Genomic DNA, 24,567 nt, shown 5'->3' on the forward strand with positions numbered 1-24,567 from the left:
GTGGGTGAAGGATATGAACAGACACTTTTCAAAAGAAGACATTTATGTGGCCAATAAACATGTGAGAAAAAGCTCATCATCACTGGTCATTAGAGAAATGCAAATCAAAACCAAAATGAGACACCATCTCATGCCAGTTAGAATGGTGAGCATTAAAAAGTTAGGAAACAACAGATGCTGGAGAGGATGTGGAGAAATAGGAAAGCTTTTACACTGTTGGTGGGAGTGTAAATTAGTTCAACCATTGCGGAAGACAGTGTGGTGATTCCTCAAGGATCTAGAACTAGAAATACCATTTGACCCAGCAATCCCATTACTGGGTATATACTCAAAGGATTATAAATCATTCTACTATAAAGACACATGCACATGTATGTTTACTGCAGCACAATTGACAATAGCAAAGACTTGGAACCAACCCAAATGCCCATTATTGTTAGACTGGGTAAAGAAAATGTGGCACATATGCACCATGGAATACTATGCAGCCATAAAAAACATGAGTTCATGTCCTTTGCAGGGACATGGATGAAGCTGGAAAACATCATTCTCAGCAAACTAACACGGGAACAGAAAACCAAACACTGCATGTTGTCACTCATAAGTGGGACTTGAACAATGAGAACACATGGACACAGGGAGGAGAACATCACACACCGGGGCCTGTCAGGGGGTGGGGGGCTAGTGGAGGGATAGCATTAGGAGAAATACCTAACGTAGATGACCGGTTGATAGGTGCAGCAAACCACCATGGCACGTGTATACCTATGTAACAAACCTGCTCGTACTGCACATGTATCCCAGAACTTAAAGTGTATGTATGTATGTATATATATGTATACATTCAAAAACCAATCAATATAATTCATCACATGAAAAAAAGAAAAACAGCTTTGCCATCAACTCATTAGGAGTAGAAGCATTTGAAAAAAATCTAATATGCATTCCTGATGAAATGCACTCAGAAAACTAAGACGAGAAGGGAACTTTGTCAATCTGATGAAGGGCGTGTATGAAAACCTACAGCAAACACTAACTTCATTGTGGGAGACTAAATGCTTTCTCCGTCAGGTCAGGAACCAGGCCAGAACATTATTGCCATTTCTATTCAGCATTGTACTGGAGGTTCTTGCTGATGAAATAAAGCAAGAAACAGAAATAAAAGGCAGCCAGACTGGCAAGAAAAAAAGTAAAATTCTCTTTATTTAGAGACAGCAGTACTGTCTATGTAAAAAATCTGAGGGAGTCACTTTAAAGAGCTACTAGAACTAATTAGTGAGTTTAGTAATATTTCAAAATACAGGTCAATATACAAAAGTCAACTGCATTTCTACATACCAGCAACAATGAGAAATTGAAATTTTAAAATTAGCATTTACAGTAACGCCCCTAAATATAAAATAATAGGAATAAATCTGACAAAAGGTATACAAGGTCTCTACACTGGAAACTGAAAACTGGCAGGGCACGGTGGCTCACGCCTATAATCCCAGCACTTTGGGAGGCCAAGGTGGGCAGATCACCTGAGGTCGGGAGTTCAAGACTAGCCTGACCAACATGGAGAAACCCCGTCTCTGTTAAAAACACAAAATTAGCTGGGTGTTGTGGTGCATGCCTGTAATCCCAACTACTTGGGAGGCTGAGGCAGGAGAATCACTTGAACCCAGGAAGCAGGAGTTGCAGTGAGCCGAGATCACGCCATTGCACTACAGCCTGGGCAACAAGAGTGAAACTCCGTCCAGAAAAAAAAAAAAAACCCGAAAACTACTACTGAGAGAAATGTTAAAAGACTTAAACTGTGGTTTTCAGTCAGTTTTTGTTTTTTTTTTTTTTTGCTTCAGGGGACATTTGGCAATGTCTGGAAACATTTTTGGTTGTCACACCTGGGGATGGGGAAAACAAGTTATGCAACTGGAATCTGATGAGTAGAGGCCAGGGATGCTGCTGAACAGTTCCCCAGAACAAAAAGTTACTCAGTCCAAAATGTCAATGTGCCAAGGCTGAGAAACCCTGGCATGATGCACAGTGGAGAGGTAAACAGTGTTTATGGGCCAGAAGACTTAACATTGTTAGGGTAGCAGTTCTCCACAAATCTATAAATTCAATGCAGTTCCAATCAAATTCCCAGAAGGCTTTTTTTTGTGTGTGTATATTACCAAGCCAGTTCTAAACTTCTTAAGGAAATGAAAAGGTCCTAAAATAGCTGAAACTCATTTGAAAAAGAATAACAAATTTGATAAACTAACACTACATGACTTTAAGCGTTATTATAAAACCACAGGTTAAGACAGTGACATTGACCGCAACATAGCCATGTGGAACAGGAGAGTCTAGATATGAACCAACATATATATACAGACAATTGATTTTCAGCAAGGATGCAAAGTCAATTCAGCAGGGAAAGGATAGTTTTTTCTTTTTCAACAAATGGTGTTTAACAATTGGGTATGCATATGTAGAAAATGAACTTTCATTTATATCGCACACTATATGCAGATGTTAACTCAAAATGTATCATAAGTCTAAATGTGATACCTAAAGCTATAAAGCTTCTAGAAAAAAATATAAGGAAAATTCTTGAGGACCTTTGGTCAGGAAAAGATTTCTTAAATACAATACCAAATGTATAACCCATAAGAGAAAAATAATTTGGGCTTCATCAAAATTAAAACCTTATACTCTCTGAAAAACTGCTGAGAGAATAAAAGAGAAGCCAAGGAATAGGAGGGAAAAGTTACAAAGCAAAGCATATATCTTATAATGGATTTGTATCCAAAATATGTGAAGAACTCTCAAAACACAATAAGAAACAAACCAATTAAAATGGACAGAAGATGTAAACAGGCAAGTAAACATAAGGAAAGATGCTTAATATCATTAATTAATAATAAAATACCAATTGCAACTAAAAGAAATACCACTACACAACTCTTAGAACGGCTAAAATTTGAAAGATTGACCACACCAAGTATTGGAGAATATGTGGAGGAATTGAAATTCTCATACACAAATGGTAAAATGTGCAATGGTGAAACTAGTTTGAAAAACAGTTTGGTAGTTTCATAAAAAGTTAAACATATACCACCATAAGATCCTTTCTTGTGTCTTTACCCAAGAAAAATGAACGCATTTCACTTTTCGGCCATTTAGCTAAGATCAAGTGAAAAATGAAAGCATAGAAGTATGCAAAGACTTGTGCATGGATGTTCATAGCATCTTTATATTCAAGAGTCAAAAAGTAGAAACAACCCAAATGTCTATCAACAGGTGAATGGATAACAAATTGTTGTGTAGTCATGCAATGCATACAACTCGGTGATAAAACTGAGCTGCTGATCACACAACAACATGGATGAATCTTATATAGCTATGCTGAGTCAAAGGGTAGAGAAAAAAGAGTGTGTACTATTTGATTTCATTTATATAAGATTTTAGAAAATGCAAACTTATCCCTAGTGTATCAATTGTTGAAAGCACATTTGTTGTTGCTTGGAGACAGGATTGGAAGGCTTAAAGTGGGGTGGAGACATTATAAAGTGATGCTAGTAAAATTTTGGTGGGGACGAATGTTTTCTAATTTGATTGTGAAGATTGTTTCATGATGTCAAAGTTTATTAAATTACACACTTTAAATATGTGTGGTTTTTGTGTGTCATTTATAATTTAAAAATGCCATTTAGAAAATAAAATAGAATTGTTGAAAGATAAAAACAATTTCCCAGAAAACATAGCTAACAGACAAAAAAAAATCTAGAACAGGACAGAAAGACTATATATTAAGAATCAAACCATTAAGTGCAAAATCAGACTAGTAAGAGGCAGAAGAAATTTTCTAAAAAGTAATAGAAGAAAAATGTTTAGAGCTAAGAGATGCAGATCTTTAGGATGAGAGTTTCGCTCAGGATCCAACACCATAAACAAAAGATTCATACTAAATTCACCTTTATGAAATACCAGAAAAACCTCACTCGGCCAGGGTTGGTTGGGTGGGGATAGTGAGGAAGTGAGAAGTTGGGGGTGAGTAACCTATAAGCAAATAAGATCATCTGACATCAAGCCTGTTATCAGCATCATTGAATGATAAAATACAATGGTGCAAGGATTTCAAAGTTCTAGGGAGATTACTTTCCAACACACAAGTCAATACCTAGCTAACTACCAATTAAACATGAAGGACCAAAGGAAGAGTCAAGAGACGCATGAAGCCTTGAAACCTCCGGTCACCTATGCTCTTCCTGAGACATTAACTGAAGATGAACTTAGGCAAAATGGGGACAAAACCAGAAAAAACATGAACGATATTTAAAAATTACAGAATATAGGAGTTTAGTGAAAATAAATCACGGGATGAGATTTATAACGAGGAATTAGTTTGCAACAATCCTAATTTGTACGGGAAGTTAGTCAATGCCAAGAAGAATATTTTCATGAAGGAAAATGGAAAAGTTCCCAATAATAAATTTAATGACTGAAGTGGTGGTAATATTATGCACACAGTCAAGAAAGCACATACGTCTCTCTTCATTAAAAAAGAATGCAAATTAGAAACCCCAGAATAGATATTTGTGGGTGACAGAGTGAAATGAAACCTAAGAAGGTCTTGATGCAAACATAAATGTCATGTGGTTTGGATCAATTGAAGGAATGTAAGAAAAATAATTCATTTGACTTCAATCTTAGGAATATTCTCCTTGAAATAGCCCAAAGTTGAGACATTGGACTTCTAAAGGTGAGAAAGAAACCCAAGCAAACTGCTTAGCTCTGCTTTCAATAATATTTATATAATCTTAATAACATCAGTTGTTAATTTGTTTGTAACTTTTAGAATTTATTTGTAAGTAAACCCCTCAAGGCTGAAGTATAGTTAGAGTGCCAAATGTAAAAGTTCTGGATCTTGACAACGAAGTAACAGCTAATAGAATATCTCTTTTTTCACATGCCATCAACAAATTCCACTTTCCAGGCTAAAAGCACTACAGTATTTCTGTTATTCTTCTTCTTCTAATGTTTATCTTTACACATTCAAACAAAATACTAAACCTTCAACCATACTTACATAGTACAGCTCAATAATGTGGGTTGTTGTTAGTTTTCAACTTTTAGGATCAATCTGTAAACATAATATTAAATACTGAAATATAATTTTATGATCTCAGTGTAAATGCTTTCCACCTAATGTAAAATTATAGTTACAGCAAACAGAAGATGGGAGGTGGAAAAGAGAAAGAGAAACACATGGAAGGATGGGGGCATTGTATCTATCTAAAAAAATGGGAAGTCAAGAGACAAATTCCCATATCTAGTGAAATAAGAAATGGAGATGTAGGTTATGAAGACATTTTCCTAAAACCACCTGGCTATGAGAGCCACTAACTAGTTTCCTATTTGGTTTCAAGATGCACAGACCCACACCCACACCCAACATGCCATTTCAATGAATTGCATTTTACTTACAAGTACCCTCTACATTGCTTGCCTGTTGAGTCTAACTGGAACTTGTTTCTATAAAAACCAAGGGCCATGAAGCACAAGTCCCTCTAATGCCAAGAGTACCTCAATCAATAACCATTGCTGGTTTAGCAACATGGGGCTGCATGTCGTACCTTAAAAATGGTATCACAAGTTCCAGAGTCTGTCTTCTTTGAAGAATAATGTTCCCATTCATAGGAGGGTTCATAAACCCTATCCTTTAGAAGCTGGTAAAAAAGAAGTTAGAGCAGAAATTGTAAGACGGTGTCACACGTGGGTGTGGGCAGGGCAGCGATGAGACAGGAGTGAGGAGGCTGTGCAGAGATGGTCTGGGTATCACTGGGCCCCACATGCAGGGAGGCTTCCTCCACCAATTAAAAGAAGAATACTCTAAAGAAAAAGCTTTTAGAAATCCAGTCAGTATTTGAAAATCCTTTCTTCTGTGGTTATGGTAATTTAAGATTGTCCCTTGGGATGGATAAGGTTTTAACCTAGTGAAATGGGTGAGAACTGTCCCCATTCGTGATGTTCCAGCCTTAGACGAAGAATTAGTGTGGAATATGTCCAAGTTGGGGTCCCCAAGTAGACCAGGAATGTAAAAAACTTGTCCAAACAATGGAAAAAAAGAATGAAAACAGGACCTGTAAAGAATTCCCAAAGAATCTGCATTATTTTGCTTAAGAGTTAGGAAATTTGGAGGTAAGCCTGAGGGCATTTTGTGAGACTTAAACCACCATTGGGGAACCTTCCTTTTAAGGTGTTTGCAGGTGAACCAACAGCTTCTCTGGAGGCCTAGAAATATATTTCTCAATAAAAGTTCTACCTAAAGTGTCCAAGGATCTAAATTAATTAATTAATTAGTTCTGAGACATTGCTTGGTACTTTCTCACTGGAGGAAAAAAACAAAGAAATTGCCTAAAGAATTCAAGATAAGGATCAATACCACCTTGGCCAGAGCTTATAGGTAGGTTGGCTCCCTGACTTTTAATATAAAAATATTACTTGCTTAAAATACCTATTTGAAGACAGGGACAAGTTAGATCTCTGTGTGTCTAGTTGTCCTTTGAAGTTGAGGATAAATTGTGATTTTCGTTTTTTTAAGTCATAGTTCAATTGATCTCACATGCAGTCAATTTCGGGCTTATTTTTTTTTACTTTCAGCATAACCCAAAAGGGCATGTGCAAGAATGACTAGAATTAAAATAACCACACCATCTTCACAAGATAGCCAAGGAAGAAAAAAAAAATCAGTCTTCACATTTAGGTCAGTTACTCCTTTTTTAATAAATTTGAATTCATTCATCAACAAGTTTCATATTGTATCTATCACTCAATTTTGCTGTTTTTTCATGTCAAATAATACCAAAAAATTACATCAATGTGCTTAAGCAAAACTGGGTTTAAATTTATCTTTACAATAAAATGAAATCAACATGAGAATTGATTATGACAGCAATCACCTATTCCTACTAGAATAATCCTGTACTTACCTTAAACACACTCACTGACTTGTGAAGTAGAAACATGAGACAAGCGTGACAAAACATGTTCATGGGGTTGGTCCTAGGGAGAGGCATACGGGAGCCACTCTCTGGGAGGTCATTGTTTACCCAGGTGTTGGGAATTTAGTATTTCAGGAAAACATGGCACCTTTCAACGCAGTAGAAGAGGTAATCAATCCAAGGCACACTAGCTAGTGTCCTGGAAAAATTTAATTCACCTGGGCAGCTCTTTGCCCCAAGATTCGATGTTACTCTAATGGCTCACACTGACAGCCAGAGTCAATTCCAAGAGTAACAAAATGTTTCACCAATTGTTCAGTTTTGCTTACATAAAATGGCCAGAAATATGAACTGGTTTTCAGGTGGAGAGTTAAAATAAGAATTAAGTGATGGTTTATACTTTCAAGCCAGGAGATTCAAAGTTGGACACATTCTTGTTAGAATACACCAATGGTGGGACAAACACCCATGGATTATCTACTAGATGCTGAAAATGAACACCTACAACTGCAATGTGCCTGTCCCCTTAAAACCAGCCCCAGACTCGTTTGGCATCACCTTTGAGATGATCTCCTCGGTAAAAATGTCAACACTGTGTTTGGACAAGAGAGAAGTGCCTTTCAGGGAGTGACTGAACATGTCAAAGTTCTGGGTGCTGGCGTTAAAAACACATGATATTGCAGATGTACAGGCAGCTTCCAAATCTAATGGAAATATTATCATGACATACTTTCTAGTTCGTTTGAGATTCAGGGGAAATGGATGTCGCATGGTATAGACAGTGAAACCCCTCCACAGTCCCGGGGTTGGTGAACAGGAGTAACACTTGTTTTAAGGACTACTCAAGTCTATCAGTCTTTCTCTGTAGGGAGTTATGTAGCAGGGCTCTTCCATTATCTCAAGGATATCTGAATATGGGTAATAACAAACTGTCATAACAAGATTCTTCTGTAGATCTTGAGCCCCTGTGGCGCATTTTGGAAAGACAGGACTACTTAGAAAATTAACTTTTTATTACTTTCAATTGTTAAGAAAGAAATCTCATTATATCCCCAATGATAACGTTTCTCTCCTTACTCAAGAGGTCTGGGTGTGGGTAACAGCCACCTGCCAACAATGTCAGAGGTCTGGGTTCAGAATTCCTCAACGCGACTCAGTCACTGGCTCAAATAACTACTGTGGAGTAACGAGAGGTCATTTTAACACAACAGAGACTCCAATTCAACTCTCTTCTGTTAACACAGTCAGAGTTCTCTTCTCAATGCTCTCACAAGTTTTAAAAATGGAGAAGCTATAAAATAATTTTGTTAGAAGAAAAGTAATTCTCTTCTGAAATGGAGTAAAGCAAACACATACCCAAGGATCTTAAAAAGTTTTTTTTGTTTTTACAGAATATATGTATGTATTTGTGTGTGTGTGTGTGTGTGTGTGTGTAGTTACAAACACTATTTATAGTATAGCTAATATGTTAACTTCATCGCAGTGTCTACAAAGTTGTGGATCCCAGTCTTGGTGCCAAATGCATATAAAAAGCTCAAAAGCTATTATGACTATACCATGCAAATTTATATCCAGAAAACCTTGGGAAGGAGACTGCAGCTCTTTGGAGCCCCATGGGGTCTCTGCCTTTGATATTTGGGTACCTCAACTATGCATCAAAAAAGTTTTAAATCACTTTTCTCCCAGAAAGAATTAATGTCACAGTTCTGAATAGTATAAATTATACACTTAAATAGACCATTGACTGTTTTTGTCCACATCCATTTACATTTTGGGGTCCCTCTTCTGCATGTGGACCTCACACCTTTAATTACTGGATACAGAAAAAGATACCTGAAGTATTGAAAGGGATAAGGTCTTTGCAAATGTATTTTTTTTCTTTAACATGATAATAATGATAAGGCCACTTAACAAGGTTTTTCCCAATCTGTTTAACTTTTAGGATCCCCCATTGTTACCCATTGAAAAAATGGTCAGAGAAAAGCCAAAGCCAAAGAAATCCCTGGCTAGTCTCCAGATGAAAATAAAACCAGAGAGCAGCGATTAGGAGGAAAAAGATAGGAATGAAAGAGGGAAAAGGGTCTAGAAGTAGGTAATTGCCTCTAGCGTGAGATTTTGTGGATTATGTTTTATCTGATGATGGGTTTTGAACTGTTGCAGATGCCCACAAATTAAAGGTTGTTACAGCCACCAAAGAAAAATCAAGTAGTGGTCAGCTCATGGGGATAGTCCACACCACACGCATCCTCGGGGAGGGTGGTGCCTCTACCTACATCGAGACAACTGGGGCCTACCATTGGAGCACTCTGGTCCTTGGTTTTGGATAGAACAGAGAGGGTGAGGCATACGTGGCATTTTGGGATGAAGTATTAATTTAGCAGTTCTTCCTGCAAATTTTGCTTTTTATTTTTTTCTCCAAATGCTCAACTTCACTGTGACACCTGTTTGCACAACTGTAGTCATTTCAGTTTATGGATGCCTGTGATAGAAATATTGTTTACAAAAAATATATCATCTCTTTTTTTTTCTTTAGAAAGATCTCATCTAAATAGTAAGTTAAGGTTGCGTCTATGAAACCGGTGCACCTTGTCTTGTTTCTACGAGCTTTAAAAAGTCCAAATACTGATGAGGCTGTGGATCAGAAGGAACCAACAGTGACTGTGTTTGCTGTCAGGTTGCCCTCCTTTGCCTCAGAGAACGGTCATGGGTCGTTGGGTGACGCGTGGTGTGTACGGGTCGTGTTCCTGCAGAATCCTAGTCAGTCTAGGAGTAGTTGGATGTGCTTATGAAATATGTCAGATACAGAAATAAAGGCATGAGGATGATTCTTAGTTTCTGAAATTGAACAGTAGAAGTGTTTTAGCTTCAATCTTAATTTCTAGATAACAGAAAGTAGTTACATCACATAAAGGAAAATATGACATCGCATGCTGCCATGATAGCAAGCGTAAGAAACAAAATCTTGGTAAATATACATATATATGCATATTATGCAAATATATTTTCTATTAACATACAATGTTATAAGAATGATAACATAACTGCAAGGGGGAAAATCATCCTAGATGGTTTTACCTTAGAGTAACGAATAACCTGAGACGTCTATGCTTTCTGTTGGATATCAGGCCTAGAAATCCACACGAGATGTAGAGCACATTTTCAGTGATTGAAATGTCACTGGCCAAACGTGTCACTGTGTTCGCACATGACAGTGAAGCTGGATCCACTCCAAGTGAACAACAGAAACAAACTACACACTGTATATTAGAGTACTTACAACGAGATGCCATTCACTCCCGATGAGTTTTCAAAAGGCGGTCGTTCAGACATCAACGTGGGATCTATCTATGTTTAAGACAACAGGTAAGCACACTGCCAGTGGCTCACCCCAGCCACTAAACCATTGCAGAAAACGTATGCCCGATGAAAACAAACCCCATCACCAGAGAAGCCAAGAAGCCTTCGCTTACTAAACTGAACGAGAGGATATGAAGTAAGTGACTCATTTTAAACTAGCAATACCACTGTATGAGTTTTCAAAGATTAACTAAGAATGTCTTTCTGATTTTTAAACTAAAACATCTAACTTATGATAATAGAAGACACATTTGGGGATGATATTGTGTTTCACGCCCTCATTCTCAAGGCATAATATTTAGATGATACTTGTCCCTTTCAATTAAAAAAGAAAAAAACTATGACTTTCTTTAATATGCATCCTGTGGTAAATTGTCCATAGCTGCAAAATGTATATATGTATGTGTATTTGTCTTCCATACACATGGGCACTGACTCCTGTGTGTATAAACATATACACATACATCCTCATATACACGTGTATTTTATATATATGCTGAGAAAGTTCACATATATATACAATTGCGTATGTATATATGTGTGTGTCTGCTTGTGTGTGTGTCTGTGTGTGTACAGGTATAAAAACTTGACAGGCAGAGTAATATTTCACTCAGTGTTAAATGAAGTCTTTGAAAAATCAAGTACAGTCACTCAGTTAACATAGTACAGCCAGTAAACTAAGTTGAAAAGAGAAAAAGTGAATGGAAACACGATCCTGGACCATCTGTCTATGGCATTCACATCGGTTAGATCAGGTATTTTAATTTTGAGCTGCGAAGACCTCCTCCGTAGATGGGTCTTCTTGTGCGGGAGGCTTCTGTCCCCCAGGAATCGCCCATGCCCTTCTCGAGGCATGCTCTGTTTCCTGTACTGGATTCCTGAGTTGTCAAAGGATATTGCTGAATTCCTGGTATCGCCAATGCCACCTGTGACCTCATTCATTTCATTGTGAACTTCCAGCGATGTCAACAGAATATTTCCATGAGCATCCACCTAATTGGAAGGAAAATGCACATGATTAGACAGCCAGCAGCATAATTTCCCTATGCAGATCCTGGACAGAATGATGTCATGCCATCACGTTGCATGTTTTACGAGAAACTGTACATCTGTCAAATCCAGCACTCCGTTTTATTGGAAAATGTCATTTTGGAGGTTAATTGCAGTTGAGAGATTTTTATTTCCTTGATCTAAAAATGCTCATGTAAGGGATTAGATGAAATAAGGGGGAGGGGCTTTTTCAAATTGCAATTTCACATTATGGATACAAATCCTTACCGAAAAGATTAAATATAAAGTACAAATGATTTTCAAGATGTTAACTTAGGTGCTCTAACCATTTTCACAACTATACTTTGAATAAAAACTATATTCTCCCATTTGTCTTTGGAAGTCATCTTGTTCCCTTTTCTGATGATATAACACACCCAAATTACTACAGAGAAACACATGAATAGTCCTGTGATTGAAGAGCACTCCTGATGACTTCCGTGGAGTAGATACAGACACCCCCCCACCCCAGCTCAGGTAGGCTCTCCTTGCCCAATACTGGTTCTGGCAGGAGACTTCTTTTTGAAGGGCTATATATAAAATAGACGAAATTCCCTTCCCACAATGGAGCCAAACTTTACAATGATAGCATTTTATTCTGTGCCAAATTTAGCTTCAGACATTTCATGTTGATGCCAAAGGTCCATTCTGTTTGTGGGTTGGTCTGCACTGGAACTTTCAACCTTTCACAGAACATCCTGGGGCTGGGGGCCCCACTGGAGTCGTTTCTGAAATGAACTAGTAGCATCTGCTTTCTGAGCAGTGCCCATCCCTGCCACAGCCCCAAGGACCATTCCACAGTCCCCTGGGCTTTTACTCCAGCAAGCCCCACACTTCCCTATCTCTCTTCCCTTTCTTTGCCTGGAAGGTCATTTTCTTTGTCCTGTTTTAGGCTGTGGAAAGCCTACCCCGTGTTCCTGTAATAGATTAAGTGTCTGTGGCTTCCTCCATGAATCTTTCACAAAACACAGTTATTTTGTGTAGGAATAATTTATTGCCGTATTAATTTGTGTCTTCCCGCCTTCTGCATACACTTTAATTTTATCAATGGCATCCAGCTAGATGAGCAGGAGGTGAGGTGGTGAGAGGAGTCCTGCCTGAGAAGGCGCCGGGCCTGTATGGAGTTCCAAGTAGGGATAAGACCGCCAGTGGGATGGCCTCAGACTTCAAGGGGGCTGTGACACAGGAAGGGCTGCACACATCCAGGGACCACTCAGACTGTGGTGGAAAGGCACCATACAGGACTCTCAGATGTCTACAAGTTTGGTAACACCATTCTGGGTCACTTCATTATGCTTGGGGAAAGTGAGGTGGTCATCAGGGTAATGGCCCCCAGGGAGGTTGTAACCACAGGATCAACCCAGTCTGGTTCAACCTTGTGTAATAACATGGTGAGTTATTTTCAGTTGCCATGAACCCCTAGGTTGAAGGTCATGTAACCTAAGCATGCCCAGATGAACCAAGCATACAACCATGAGTGGAACCTAAGTGCTCAGACTGAAGAGTTAAGAAGCAACCACCACATGGCAGGATCCAGCATCCAATCAGATTGAGCCCATGGCAGGATGCAGTCAGACCATACCTCCCAGCATCACCTCATTGCAAGATCCAATCAGAACACGCCTCATTACCCTCTGCCTATAAAACCTGCCCCAAACCCCAGTTCCAGGAAACAGATTTGAGCATTTCCTCCTATCTCCTTGCCAGTTGACTTGCAATAAAGCTTTTATTTACTCAAAATCTGGTGCCATCGTATTGGTTTCCAGCACATCAGGCAGTGAGCCCATTCATTGCTCAGTACCAAGCTCACCATACTCACCAGATTCTGTGAGTATGTAACCCTATGCAAAAGTGACTTTGTGCATGTCATTAAGGGCACATACCCTAAGATAGGAAGATGACCCTGGATTGTCCAGGTGGGTTCGATCTCATCACACCTTCAAAAGTAGAGAACTTTCTCCAACAGGAAGCAGGAGAAAAAGTCAGAGAGATAAAATCAGAGGAACTCAAAAACTGAGGACTTGAGTCACCCTTGATGGAAAGGCTGTAGGGAAAACATAAGAAGGAACAAGGCAGCTGATAGGAGCAAAGATGGGCTCCAGCTGACAGCCCAAAATCAAATAATCCCATTAGAAAATGGACAAAGGATCTGAATAGACATGTCTTAAAGGAAGACATACAAAAGGCCAACAGGCACTTGAAAAAAATGCTCAACATCACTCATCAGGAAAATGCAAATCAAAGCCACACGAGATATCATCTCACCCCAGTTAGAATGGCTACTATCAAAAAGACAAAAATAACAGGTGCTGGCAAGACAGCCAAAAAATAGGATCTCTTAAACACCATTGGTGGGAATATAAATTAGTACAGCCATTATGGAAAACAGTATGGAGGTTTCTCAAATAACTAAAAACAGAACTACCATAAGATCCAGCCAAGGCAATGGGGATCTCAATTTACGACAGGGAGCTGTATTTGACCAAGCACCTGAATGATTCTGGAAGCACAGTTAACCCCAGAGCCTGCGGAAAGGAAAGGAACACAGATTGCCAATACTTTAATTTCAGCCTCCTGACACCCTAAGGGAAGGACCCAGCCAAGTCTCACTGTACCTGCACGTGTGGCCTAACAGAATCATGAGATAAAACACGGTCTGATTTGAAGCTACTAAATTTGTGGTAATCTGTTACAGTGGCAATCAAAACTACTATAGGAGGTGAGAGGGAAGATACATTTGCATTGTGCCTCAAAGAACGAGTAGAAATTTTTCAGACAAAATACAGCAAAAACATCAAAAGCAAAGGCTTGAAGAGCACCTGAAATATTTTGAGAAAGGCAAACACCGTTCCCAGCACATACTAAGCCTGAGACAGATGAGGTCACTGTCATCATCACTGCCATTATCACTTTCGTATCCTCTTATCATAGTAGGAAAGTACACCCAGTGCTGGGTGGAAGCACAGATTAGATTTAGGCCAGTGAGGTTTTTGTTTTTTGTATGTCATGTGAAAGAATTTCAATTTAACTCTTTAGGAAACAAGAAGAAGAGTACTTTCTAGGTAGAAAGTCATAGACTTCTGAAGTGCAACTCAAGCTATAAGAAATTGAATTTGAGAAGAGAGTGCAGAGAGGGGCCCCAGGGAGAGCGCCCTGCAATGGTTTCTGTTTCCTTTAGTGGAGTCTGGAATGGAAATGCCTGAAGCCCGTGAATAACTGCTCCCTCAGCCACTGCAACATATCTCGAGGTTTTCCTTAAGCCTCGAGACACACACGGCATGCCCACAGCAGCAACGCTGGGCCTTCGCCTGCCCAGTGCTGAATCTCCACAGCTCAGGGGCTGGGGAAGTAGTGGAAAGTCACTCAGCACTCCAATCCCACCCCGGCCCATGCACTCCTGTCCCCTGTGAGCTCCTAGCAGGAGCGTCCACACTGCAGCAAGTGTGCCATGAGTCCAGGTGGGGCCAGTGCTTCTAAACCAACGCTACATCCTACAGTTATAGGATGAAGAGTGTCACCGCGGGGTCTTCCTTATAGTTTACAGGCAGCATTGGTTTAGAAGTCGTCAGATAGTGAACTCATCTGTCCTCCACTAGACGGAGTGGTCTCCTTAGAATGGAGGACAGCCAGGCTGAGTGCTTGGAGATGGGAATGGACCGAGATCACACCACCTGTATGGAGACACATGATGTGGGGAGGTGAGGAGGGCATTTTCTTATATTTTTTATCCAGCAGAAGGAAAATTCTAATGGAGCTTGTATCTCAAAAGCACCTGGAATGTCAGACCTTGGTGAAATTTTGACTTTTTTTTTTTTTTTTGAGATAGTTTCACTCTTGTTGCCCAGGCAGGAGTGCAGTGGCACAATCTCAGCTCACCGCAACTTCCTCCTCCTGGGTTCAAGCGATTCTCCTTGCCTCAGCCTCCCAAGTAGCTGGGATTACAGGCATGTGCCACCACACCCAGCTAATTTTGTATTTTTAGTAGAGATGGGGTTTCTCCATGTTGGTCAGGCTGGTCTCAAACTCCCAACCTCAGGTGATCCTCCCGCCTCGGCCTCCCAAAGTGCTGGGATTACAAGTGTGAGCCACCACACCCGGCCTTCTGTTATGTATCTGTCCTTTCTGATTTCTTTCCACGGGATGATTAGCAGCAAAACTCTTTAAATGACAAAGTGTGTCTGCATGTCTTTAAGACAATGGAAGCATTCCTTGGTTTGGGAGACAGAGTTTCTCATTGTACCAAGAGGATATGGCAGGAGAAGCCCAACAGTTAAATTCAGGTGTGGCTGAAACAGGTGCCCATGGCAGTAGCATGTCCCTTGTGCAGGCCACCTAGGGCTAGCTGTGGGAGTGCTAGGGCCACATCTTCCTGCCCAAGAGTAGTCATTCACTATCCCTAAGAAGGGGTAACCTGAACCTGCCCTGGATGCTGCAGGGAGGAGGGCTTGACTGTGCAGCCCAGCTGGTCTTTGCAAGAAGAACGATTCACAGCAAGATTCTCCAGGACAGAAGCTTGTCCACTGGTCTTTATCTCCTTCCAGCATCTTCTACCGTACCTTGTGCCACAAAGGAAAGAAGTGGGTGGAGAGAATGAGCTGCCTGGCTCACACTGGGAATCTTGTTGTGGAGAGGGCCTGGGAGGGGGGGTCAACCAATGTGTTCCTGTTCATTTGGGGTGTTCCATTCATTCCATTTACTGCAATGAATATGGTTGGTACCCCACCAAATATGTCTGATTTTGAATCATGAGAGAAAGCATATTTGGTTACCATTAAAAGGGATTTGATAAATTGAGGTCATTTATCAAATAAGCTCAATTCGATTGTATTAGAATGTCCAGCATCTTAAACAGTTCTACTTAAATGGTAAGCTTATATGTTTAAAATCTATCTGATGTTGAGTCAGAAGATAATCAAAGGTGGAAGATGCTTGCAGGTGTTTTTTGTTTTGTTTTGTTTTGTTTTTGAGACAGAGTCTCGCTCTGTCACCCAGGCTGGAGTGCAGTGGCGCGATCTCGGCTCACTGCAAGCTTTGCCTCCCGGGTTCACACCATTCTCCCGCCTCAGCCTCCCAAGTAGCTGGGACTACAGGCGCCCACCACCGCGCCCAGCAAATTTTTTGTATTTTTAGTAGAGACGGGGTTTCACCATGTTAGCCAGGATGGTCTCCATCTCCTGACCTTGTGATACTCCTGCCTCGGCCTCCCAAAGTGCTGGGATCACAGGCGTGAGCCACTGCGTAGTAACGCAGAATTTGTTCTTTTCAATAATACTAAATGGTTTGGGAATTATGATATCAGAAAAGTGAAATCGTTTTCCTGAAGACAGAAAAAAACAGAAAGCATTATTTAGCTTTAGAAAAATGTTCTCTACAGACAATGCAATGTTTTAAATAACAAAACTGTGAGATGAAAAAAAGCCCAGTCGTCCACATCAGGACGTGTGATGCCTCACTGGAGAATGCACTTCCACGAAGGGGCTGGGATTGTTCGAGACCATTCATTAAAACATTACCATGTGGCTGCTACATGTCACCATCTTGCCCTGTCCTTAGTCAGGAGCACAAAGTGAACACAAGAAGGTCCTCACCCTCAAGGGGTCTAACTGATGAGACCTTAAATAATCAACAAGTGCATTTGAAAAAATACTGCATGTTGCCTTTTAAACACATTGATAATTATTACTTTTTAGAGACAGGGTCTTGCTCTGTTGCCTAGGCTTGAGTCCAGTGGCGTGACCATAGCTCACTGCAGCCCCAAATACCAGAGCTCAAGTGATCCTCTTACCTCAGCCTCCCGAGTAGCTGACACCTGGCTATTTTATATATATATATATATATATATATATATTTATATTTATTTATATATAAAGTGTGTATATATATAAAGTGTATATATGTATAAAGTGTGTGTATATATATATAAAGTATACATATATATATAAAGTGTACATATATATAAAGTGTACATATATATAGTAGAAACAAGGTCTCTCTTTGTTGCCTAGGCTGATCTGGAATTCCCAGGCTCAAGTGATCCTCCCGCCTCCAACTCCCAAAGTGCTGGGATTACAGGCTTGAGCCACCGCACCTGGCCTAAACACACTTTTAAATACCATCTCTTTTCTAGTGATAACGTATAAAAAGCTCCTTTTATCAAAATCTAGTAGACCAGAACTAACAAATTCGTGGAGTGAAATACCAAGGGGAGGAATGTCTTAAAGGAAGAAAGGGGAGTATTTTGCAATCTGTTTAGTCAGATGAACTTTGACGATTCTAATGACTCAGTTTTACCCAGCTTTATAAAGATGACATTTATAAGCCTTGTCCTCTCTTCCCACTAGGAAAGTGGAAAAAACATACCTCTCCAGTGTGACCAAATCCACGACAAATAGTACTCATTCATGGACACATGTTACAAGAGCACGTGTACCCCGTCCGCGTCACGGGTGTGCGTATTTTGGAAGATGCAGAGAGTCAGATGCTGTCTAGGAGGCAAAGCTTGCTGGGCACATGGGACGTGAGTGATCTGCCATTTTCACAAGTATAAAGCATGTGCCCCATAAGTTGGGAGAACAGAAATAAAACCAACTGCTTAGAGCAGGGAGTGATGGGGCAGGATGCAGATAAGTGGTAGGCAAAAAAAGTCAAGGAAACTGTTGGCTGGGCACAGTGGCTCACGCCTGCAATCCCGGCACTTTGGGAGGCCGAGGCGGGCGGATCACGAGGTCAGGAGATCACGATCATCCTGGCCAACATGATGAAACCCTGTCTCTACTAAAAATATATATATATAAATTAGCTGGGTGTGGTGGCAGGTGCCTGTAGTCCCAGTTACTTGGGGGACTGAGGCAGGAGAATCGCTTAAACCCAGGAGGCAGAGGTTGCAGTGAGCTGAGATCGCGCCACTGCACTCCAGCCTGGGCGACAGAGCGAGACTCCGTCATAAAAACAAAAGAAAACAAAAAACAACCAAGGAAAATGTCATGGAGGAAAACATCTGGCTTAGATCTTGGAGGGAAAATGTGGACCAAGAAGAAAGGCATTCTAGGTAGAGAGGACAGGACAATGGAAGGGGAATGGGACATCATGTAGGTGGGGACTTCAGGAACTGCACAGGGAGAATGAAGACACAAGACATCGGGTAAAATGAATGTTGACTTGAGTTTTCAAGATTTAGATACAAATCTGTATGAATCCATGTCCTGTGTTCCCCAGCGCTGTGGCCACTGTTGTGTTTGGGAAACGACCTCACGAACGTGGGTCTCTAAGGCTGTGCCCTTGAACTCTAGTGAAGAAAACTTAGACTGAGGGAAGTCAAACCCACCTCCCCACCTATGTTGTTAATAATTTACAAAACTACAGTGCTCTTGGGGGCTTTGGACACGTATGACTAACTGGTAGCTGTCTTAGGACATAGCACGTGTGAGAAAGAACTCAAGAACCAATACAATTTTACATTATTCTTATTTCAGAGTGGGTGAACACTTGTAATGGAAACAACAGTGCAGGTAACTCTCATTCTAGTGTGAAAAGGAATCTGAATATATATTGAATTAATAAGATCTTAGTGTGAAATAGTTTGGCTGCTTTATTTATGGTTTTACGTTTGTATGGTTTTCATTTAAGCATGAACCAGTATGTAGAAAATTTCCACCAAAATTACTCATGGTTTTTTTTTTTCCTGAAAGAACTAAAGGGTTATTAAAAATCTGTTAAATCTTAGGAGCCAAATAACTTAAACAGATATTTCCAAGAGAAAGTCTTTTTCTATCATCTAGAATTTACGTCTTAAAGTAGAAAGAAGCAACTGTGGGTGAAATACAAGGCTGAAATGCCCTTCATAGAATGACAGATGACTTGCAATTTTTAAATCATTTCATGAGTACTCTTTATTTTGAAGGGTTCATCTCATATCTACCATAATTAGAACCATTGATTTCAATGAAGTTTTTCTTCCTGCTCTATAACCTTGACAGGTGCAAACATTCAAAGACTAAAAACATCTCATTCAGAATATAGCACAGAGAGATTTTTTGTTTTTTCCTAAAATATGTCACCAGATTGGCACACAGTTGATATCTCATTGTCTAATTTTCTTCCAGCTTCTAGTTAAGTAAAATACTGTCGTTTTAGAAGAATGAGAAAGGACTTGCCACGTGAAGAATGAAATCTTGCTCTTTAGTAAGAATGATGTTGAGTCTGCAGCTCTGATTCCTTGCCAAGAATTATGACTCTCTACCACCTCATGAAATTCAAATACTAATTGGTCAACTTGTAAAATATCGCAAGGCTTGTAACCATAATGCATGAATTACAACCAAAGATGAACTCTTGGGTATAGAAACAACTCAGGAACAAACAGATGGTATGCACAAATAAATTAAGGTCAAGGCTTACATGGTACCACTAGTCTGGGGAGATACTAAGTGAATATGTGAATGTCTTAAGCATTCATGAATCAATTATTAGGTTAAAATATGGCACAAATACTAAATATAAGGAAAACCTACTCATGGTTTTACAGTAGGGTCACTAAAACCATAGTACCAAGAGGCAGTTGCTGGTGGCCTACGGTGTCCATAAGGGTACTGTTTTCTCTTGAGATGCCTTACAGGACACAGAAAGTGGTCTCAAGAAAGACAATGACAAGCCAAGTCCCTGCTGTGGAGCCAGCAGCTGTCAGTCAGGGCGAAGCTGCCGGGTGTTGTTGGCCACACTGAGATGCAATCCCAGGTGCTATCCCTGACACATCACAGCATTATTCACAATAGTAAAGACAGAGTATCAATCTAAATGCCCATGAACAGTGGACCGGATAAAGAAAGTGGGGTACATATACACCATGGAATACTATGCAGCCATAAAAAGAAGATCATGTCCTCTGCAACAACATGGATGGAGCTGGAGGACATTATCCTAAGGTAACTAACACAGGAGCAGAAACACAAATACTGCATGTTCTCACTTATAAGTAGGAGCTAAACACTGAGTATGAATGGACGAAAAAAAGGAAACAGCAGACACCAGGGACCCCTTGAGTGTGAAGGGTGAGAGGACGAAGAGGATCAAAAAACTACCTTTTGGCCACTATGCTCATTACCTGGGTGAGGAAATAATCGGTACACCAAACCCTTGTGACATGCACTTTAGCCATATAACAAACCTGCACATGTACCCTTGAAGCTAAGATGATAGTTAAAAAAAGAAACAAAGGACTGTAGAAGCTGTTAGGTTGTGTATACAGTACCACTTCTGTTTCACGTAAAATTTGATTCTTTTCTCATGTTCCTTTCATTCATCCACATTACTTGATATAAACTTTTTGGGAGTTACATTTCTACTTAAAAATTATCACTAAAGTCTTAGGTGTACTCAGGAACAATTTTTAATGCTTATCTTTAGTAGCATCAAATATGCATTTAGAATTAGCATACACATAATCATACGTTGACTTCAAACCTTAAGTACCGATCTACAATACAGATTCTTAACCATGTAAATATATAAAGGCCTTACTAAGATTGCCGAGAAAACAGACAAACAGATTTTTGAAAAACCAAACAATAAACATGGACTCATGAATCAACGAAAAATTTCTTTTGCATTTAATTTATAATATACTTTTTCTACATCCTGCTAATTTTCTCTATGGATGCTAGAGTTTTTTTGTCTTTTTATCTTAGATTTTAAGCCTCGTACCCATAAAGGTATTTCTGCAGCACCACAATTTGACTGTTTTAAACAGTCACATTTAGAAGAAAAAAATTTATAACCTGTTTAAATTAAGAGGAAATTTGGAAAGACAGCATTGTATGTGTATGTGTATGTGTGGATATGTGTGCCTCTGTGATGGAAACAATAACGATGTGATGAATTCTAGTTTCCTTGGAAACAGCACGACCAAAGCGTATTGTGTGTTCCTAGTAGGATGTGGACCTATTTAGAAACATAACAGTATGATACTAAGTATATTTTCCACTAAGAAATTCAAGATAGTTTTGCCTGTGAAAAATCTGGTTTTATTCACAGATCCTCAGTTTTCTGACCAACTCTATTTATGCTGTGCTGAAAGGAAGGAGCCATTTACATTCACTTAATGTGCTTCCATGGGTTCATGAATGTTCGTGGGCCTCTGCCAGGCCTATGGGCACAGGCAGTCCTCCAAGGAGCTACTGTGTTTGCTGGGAGGTGTGGACCCATAAAAGCATGGAGGGCACAGGATAGAGCAAGAAAACCTCCACAGGCTTGAGAAATAAGTATGTGATATGGTTTGGATCTGTGTGCCTGCCCAAATCTCATGTTGAACTGTAATCCCCAGTACTGGAGGTGGGGCCTGGTGGGAGGTGTATTAGGCCATTCTCTCATTGCTATAAAGAAATGCCTGAGACTGAGCCAGGCACAGTGGCTCACGCCTGTAATCCCAGCACTTTGGGAGGCCAAGGCAGGTGGATCATCTGAGGTCAGGAGTTGGAGACCAGCCTGGCCAACATGGCAAAACCCTGTCTCTACTAAAAATATAAAAATTAGCTGGGCGTGGTGGCAGGTGCCTGTGAGCCAAGATCACGCCATCACACTGCAGCCTGGGCAACAAGAGCGAAACTCCATCTCAAAGAAAAAAAGAAAGAAAGAAATACCTGAGACTGGGTAATTTATAAAGAAAGAGGTTTAACTGGCTCACAGTTCTGCAAGCTGTACAGGAAGCATGGTGCTGGCACCTCTTGGCTTCTGGGGAAGCCCCAGGAAACTTATAATCATGGCAGAAGGTAAAGGGGGAGCAGGCACATCTCACGAGGAAAGCACCAAGCAGGGTGGTATTGTGGTATTAAACCATTCATGATAAACCGCCCTCATGATCCAATCATCTCCCACCAGGCCCCACCTCCAACACTGCGGATTACAATTTGACATGAGATTTGGGTGGGGACACAGATTCCTCATGAATTGTTTAGCACCATCCCTTTGGTGCTGTCTGTGATAGTCAGTGACTTCTCATGAGATGATCTGGCTGTTTTAAAGTATGTGGCATCTTCCCCTCCTCCTTGTTCCTACTTTTGCCATGTAACGTGCCTGCAGCTCCTGCTTTGACTTCCACCATGATTGTGAGCTTCCTGAAACCACCTCAAAAGCCGGGCAGACATTATTGCCATGCTTCCTGTAAAACCTGCAGAACTGTGAACCAATTAAACCTCTTTTCTTTGTAAATTTCCCAGTCTCAGGTATTCCTTTATAGCAACAGAACAATAGCCTAACCGTAAGTTTAACAAGAAGAATTAAAAAAAAAATGTGGGAAGAAACCCAACATGTAAACAGGTAGAAATATATACTTGAGGATTTGAGGGGATAGAAGAGGTGGAAAGATAAGTTTTAAAAATTATATTGGAACTATAATGTGCTTTCACTCAAATGTTGTTTATAATCACAATAACATACTGCTTTTATATAAGCTGAAATGATTTCTAAAGATAAAGTGGCTTTGTGGTTGGAAGGATGTAACAGCATTGCTGAGTTGGGCTGGGCTGGAGGAGGGTGTGCAAGGGCTTTAGAAAGTTCATGGACTTCATAAAACAAAGTGTCTAGGTCTGCCCAACCCTGGCTTTTTGCAGAACACAACCGGGAGGGGCCAGGGCCACGGCAGACCTATGAGAACTTCCAGAAAGAGCACTGCTCCTGCCTTGTGCATTCCTTTTGGACTTTGCTTTTTCTCTAGAGGACTGTGGCCACTGGGCAGGTGGACAAAAGATGGTGTGCCTGCTCCAGTGCAAAGAATGGCAGCATGCTGGATCATCAAATTGATAATTTTACAACTAAAGGAATATTGAAACATTTTGGAAAAATGCTTCCGTAGAACAAATTCACACTCTCCACCCCAGCGTTTCATTCTTTCCAGACCCACAGGTTTTGTTCTCTTTGTAGAAAACTATAGATGATTTTGGCTTCTCCAGCATCAACACTAATATTGGTTTTATAGGAAACCCTGTGACATGCACAAGGAAATATTTCAGATTATGATCATCAAGCCTGCCCAAGTCCTACACAAAGCTGATGCAAGTATATTTAAAAACCATTAGGCCCTGTTACTCACTTCTGTAAGTGGAGAATTCAGAAAGGGCAAGGGAGTCTTTCATTGCCAGCTCCATGTTGACCCTCTCCCTTGTGTTCAACACCAGGCCAGAGATTAACCAGCCCCAGTCCAAATGCCCTCACCCAAATTCAAGAATGCACTCCACTTCTCAATAGGCTGCCCATCCAGATAGACGCTGTTTTAAGGGGCTTACTGGTGAGAGGAAGAAAGCCTAGGTCTGTGCCCTGAGGGTAGACTGGAGTAATGAAAGCGACTGTTGGGAATGCTTCACCTGGGCAAAAAGCAACCAGGCCAGGGTCAATGTGCACAGAAATGTCAAAAGTCAATTTTGTTGGCCAATCCAATAGTCCTCTTTGTGTAAGCCTACAACCACTGGTTTCAGTGAACTCTGGCCAGTCCTAGCTAGATGGCCAGGACTCCACTGGACTGGTTTGAGCAACCCCTGAATAAAAAACACCTGGGTGCCATGTCATAAGGGCTATATCACAAGTACAAGAAGGGTGTGTGGCTTGACATACACTACTGGGGAAAAAACAAAGAAATATCATGCGAGTAAATGCAGTAGCTGCTGAGCTGCAGGGACCAGGTGGGGTCAAGGCGGTGGAGAGCCTACCCGGTTGCTTTCGCTCTTTGAACGGTCATTCTTTGCCTTGGCTGTCTTTTCTGCAAGCTTCTTCTGCCTTTGAGGGCCTCTTCCAAAGAAAATGTAGTTGACAAAGGCATACTCCAGAAGGGCCAAGAACACAAAGACGAAGCAGCCCATAAGGTACATGTCAATGGCTTTGACATAGGGAATTTTGGGCAAGGTCTCCCGAAGGTGGGTGTTGATGGTTGTCATTGTCAGCACAGTTGTGATCCCTAGAAAAGAAACAAAGTGGTAAGAGGCTGAAACTTTGCCACATTGGTCTTCACTTTCCTTTTATGTTTTCTCAAACAGCTTTAAGTAGTCAGAGATAAGGGGTTGAATACTGTGGGGTGACTGGAATGCAACAGAGCATACATCTTGTCATTTGCACCGCACGTCACCACTCAGAACAGCAAGCTGACATCTGTACTCTGGGGAAGTGAAGCCGTGCAGGGCATCTCCCTCCCCCACCCACCCCCCTG

General features: G+C 40.6%; 1 protein-coding gene across 5 annotated transcripts in view; it reads right to left on the reverse strand.

Annotated features, from left to right (window-relative positions):
- Positions 1-6,728: 6,728 nt before the first annotated feature.
- Positions 6,729-24,567, reverse strand: part of GABRB3 (gamma-aminobutyric acid type A receptor subunit beta3) — a 230,802-nt gene continuing 212,963 nt past the window's right edge. For all 5 annotated transcript variants that reach the window (XM_004055859.5, XM_004055858.5, XM_055364222.2 and 2 more), the window contains 2 exons: positions 24,074-24,318; positions 6,729-11,321 (listed from right to left, as the gene is read on the reverse strand). In XM_004055859.5, the coding sequence (XP_004055907.1) occupies positions 10,980-11,321; positions 24,074-24,318 (587 nt within the window). In that variant the 3' untranslated portion in view covers positions 6,729-10,979. The remainder of the gene's footprint in view (positions 11,322-24,073; positions 24,319-24,567) is intronic.

The sequence above is a fragment of the Gorilla gorilla genome, chromosome 16 (genome assembly GCF_029281585.2).
Source record: "Gorilla gorilla gorilla isolate KB3781 chromosome 16, NHGRI_mGorGor1-v2.1_pri, whole genome shotgun sequence".
NCBI classification, from domain to species: Eukaryota; Metazoa; Chordata; class Mammalia; order Primates; family Hominidae; genus Gorilla; species Gorilla gorilla.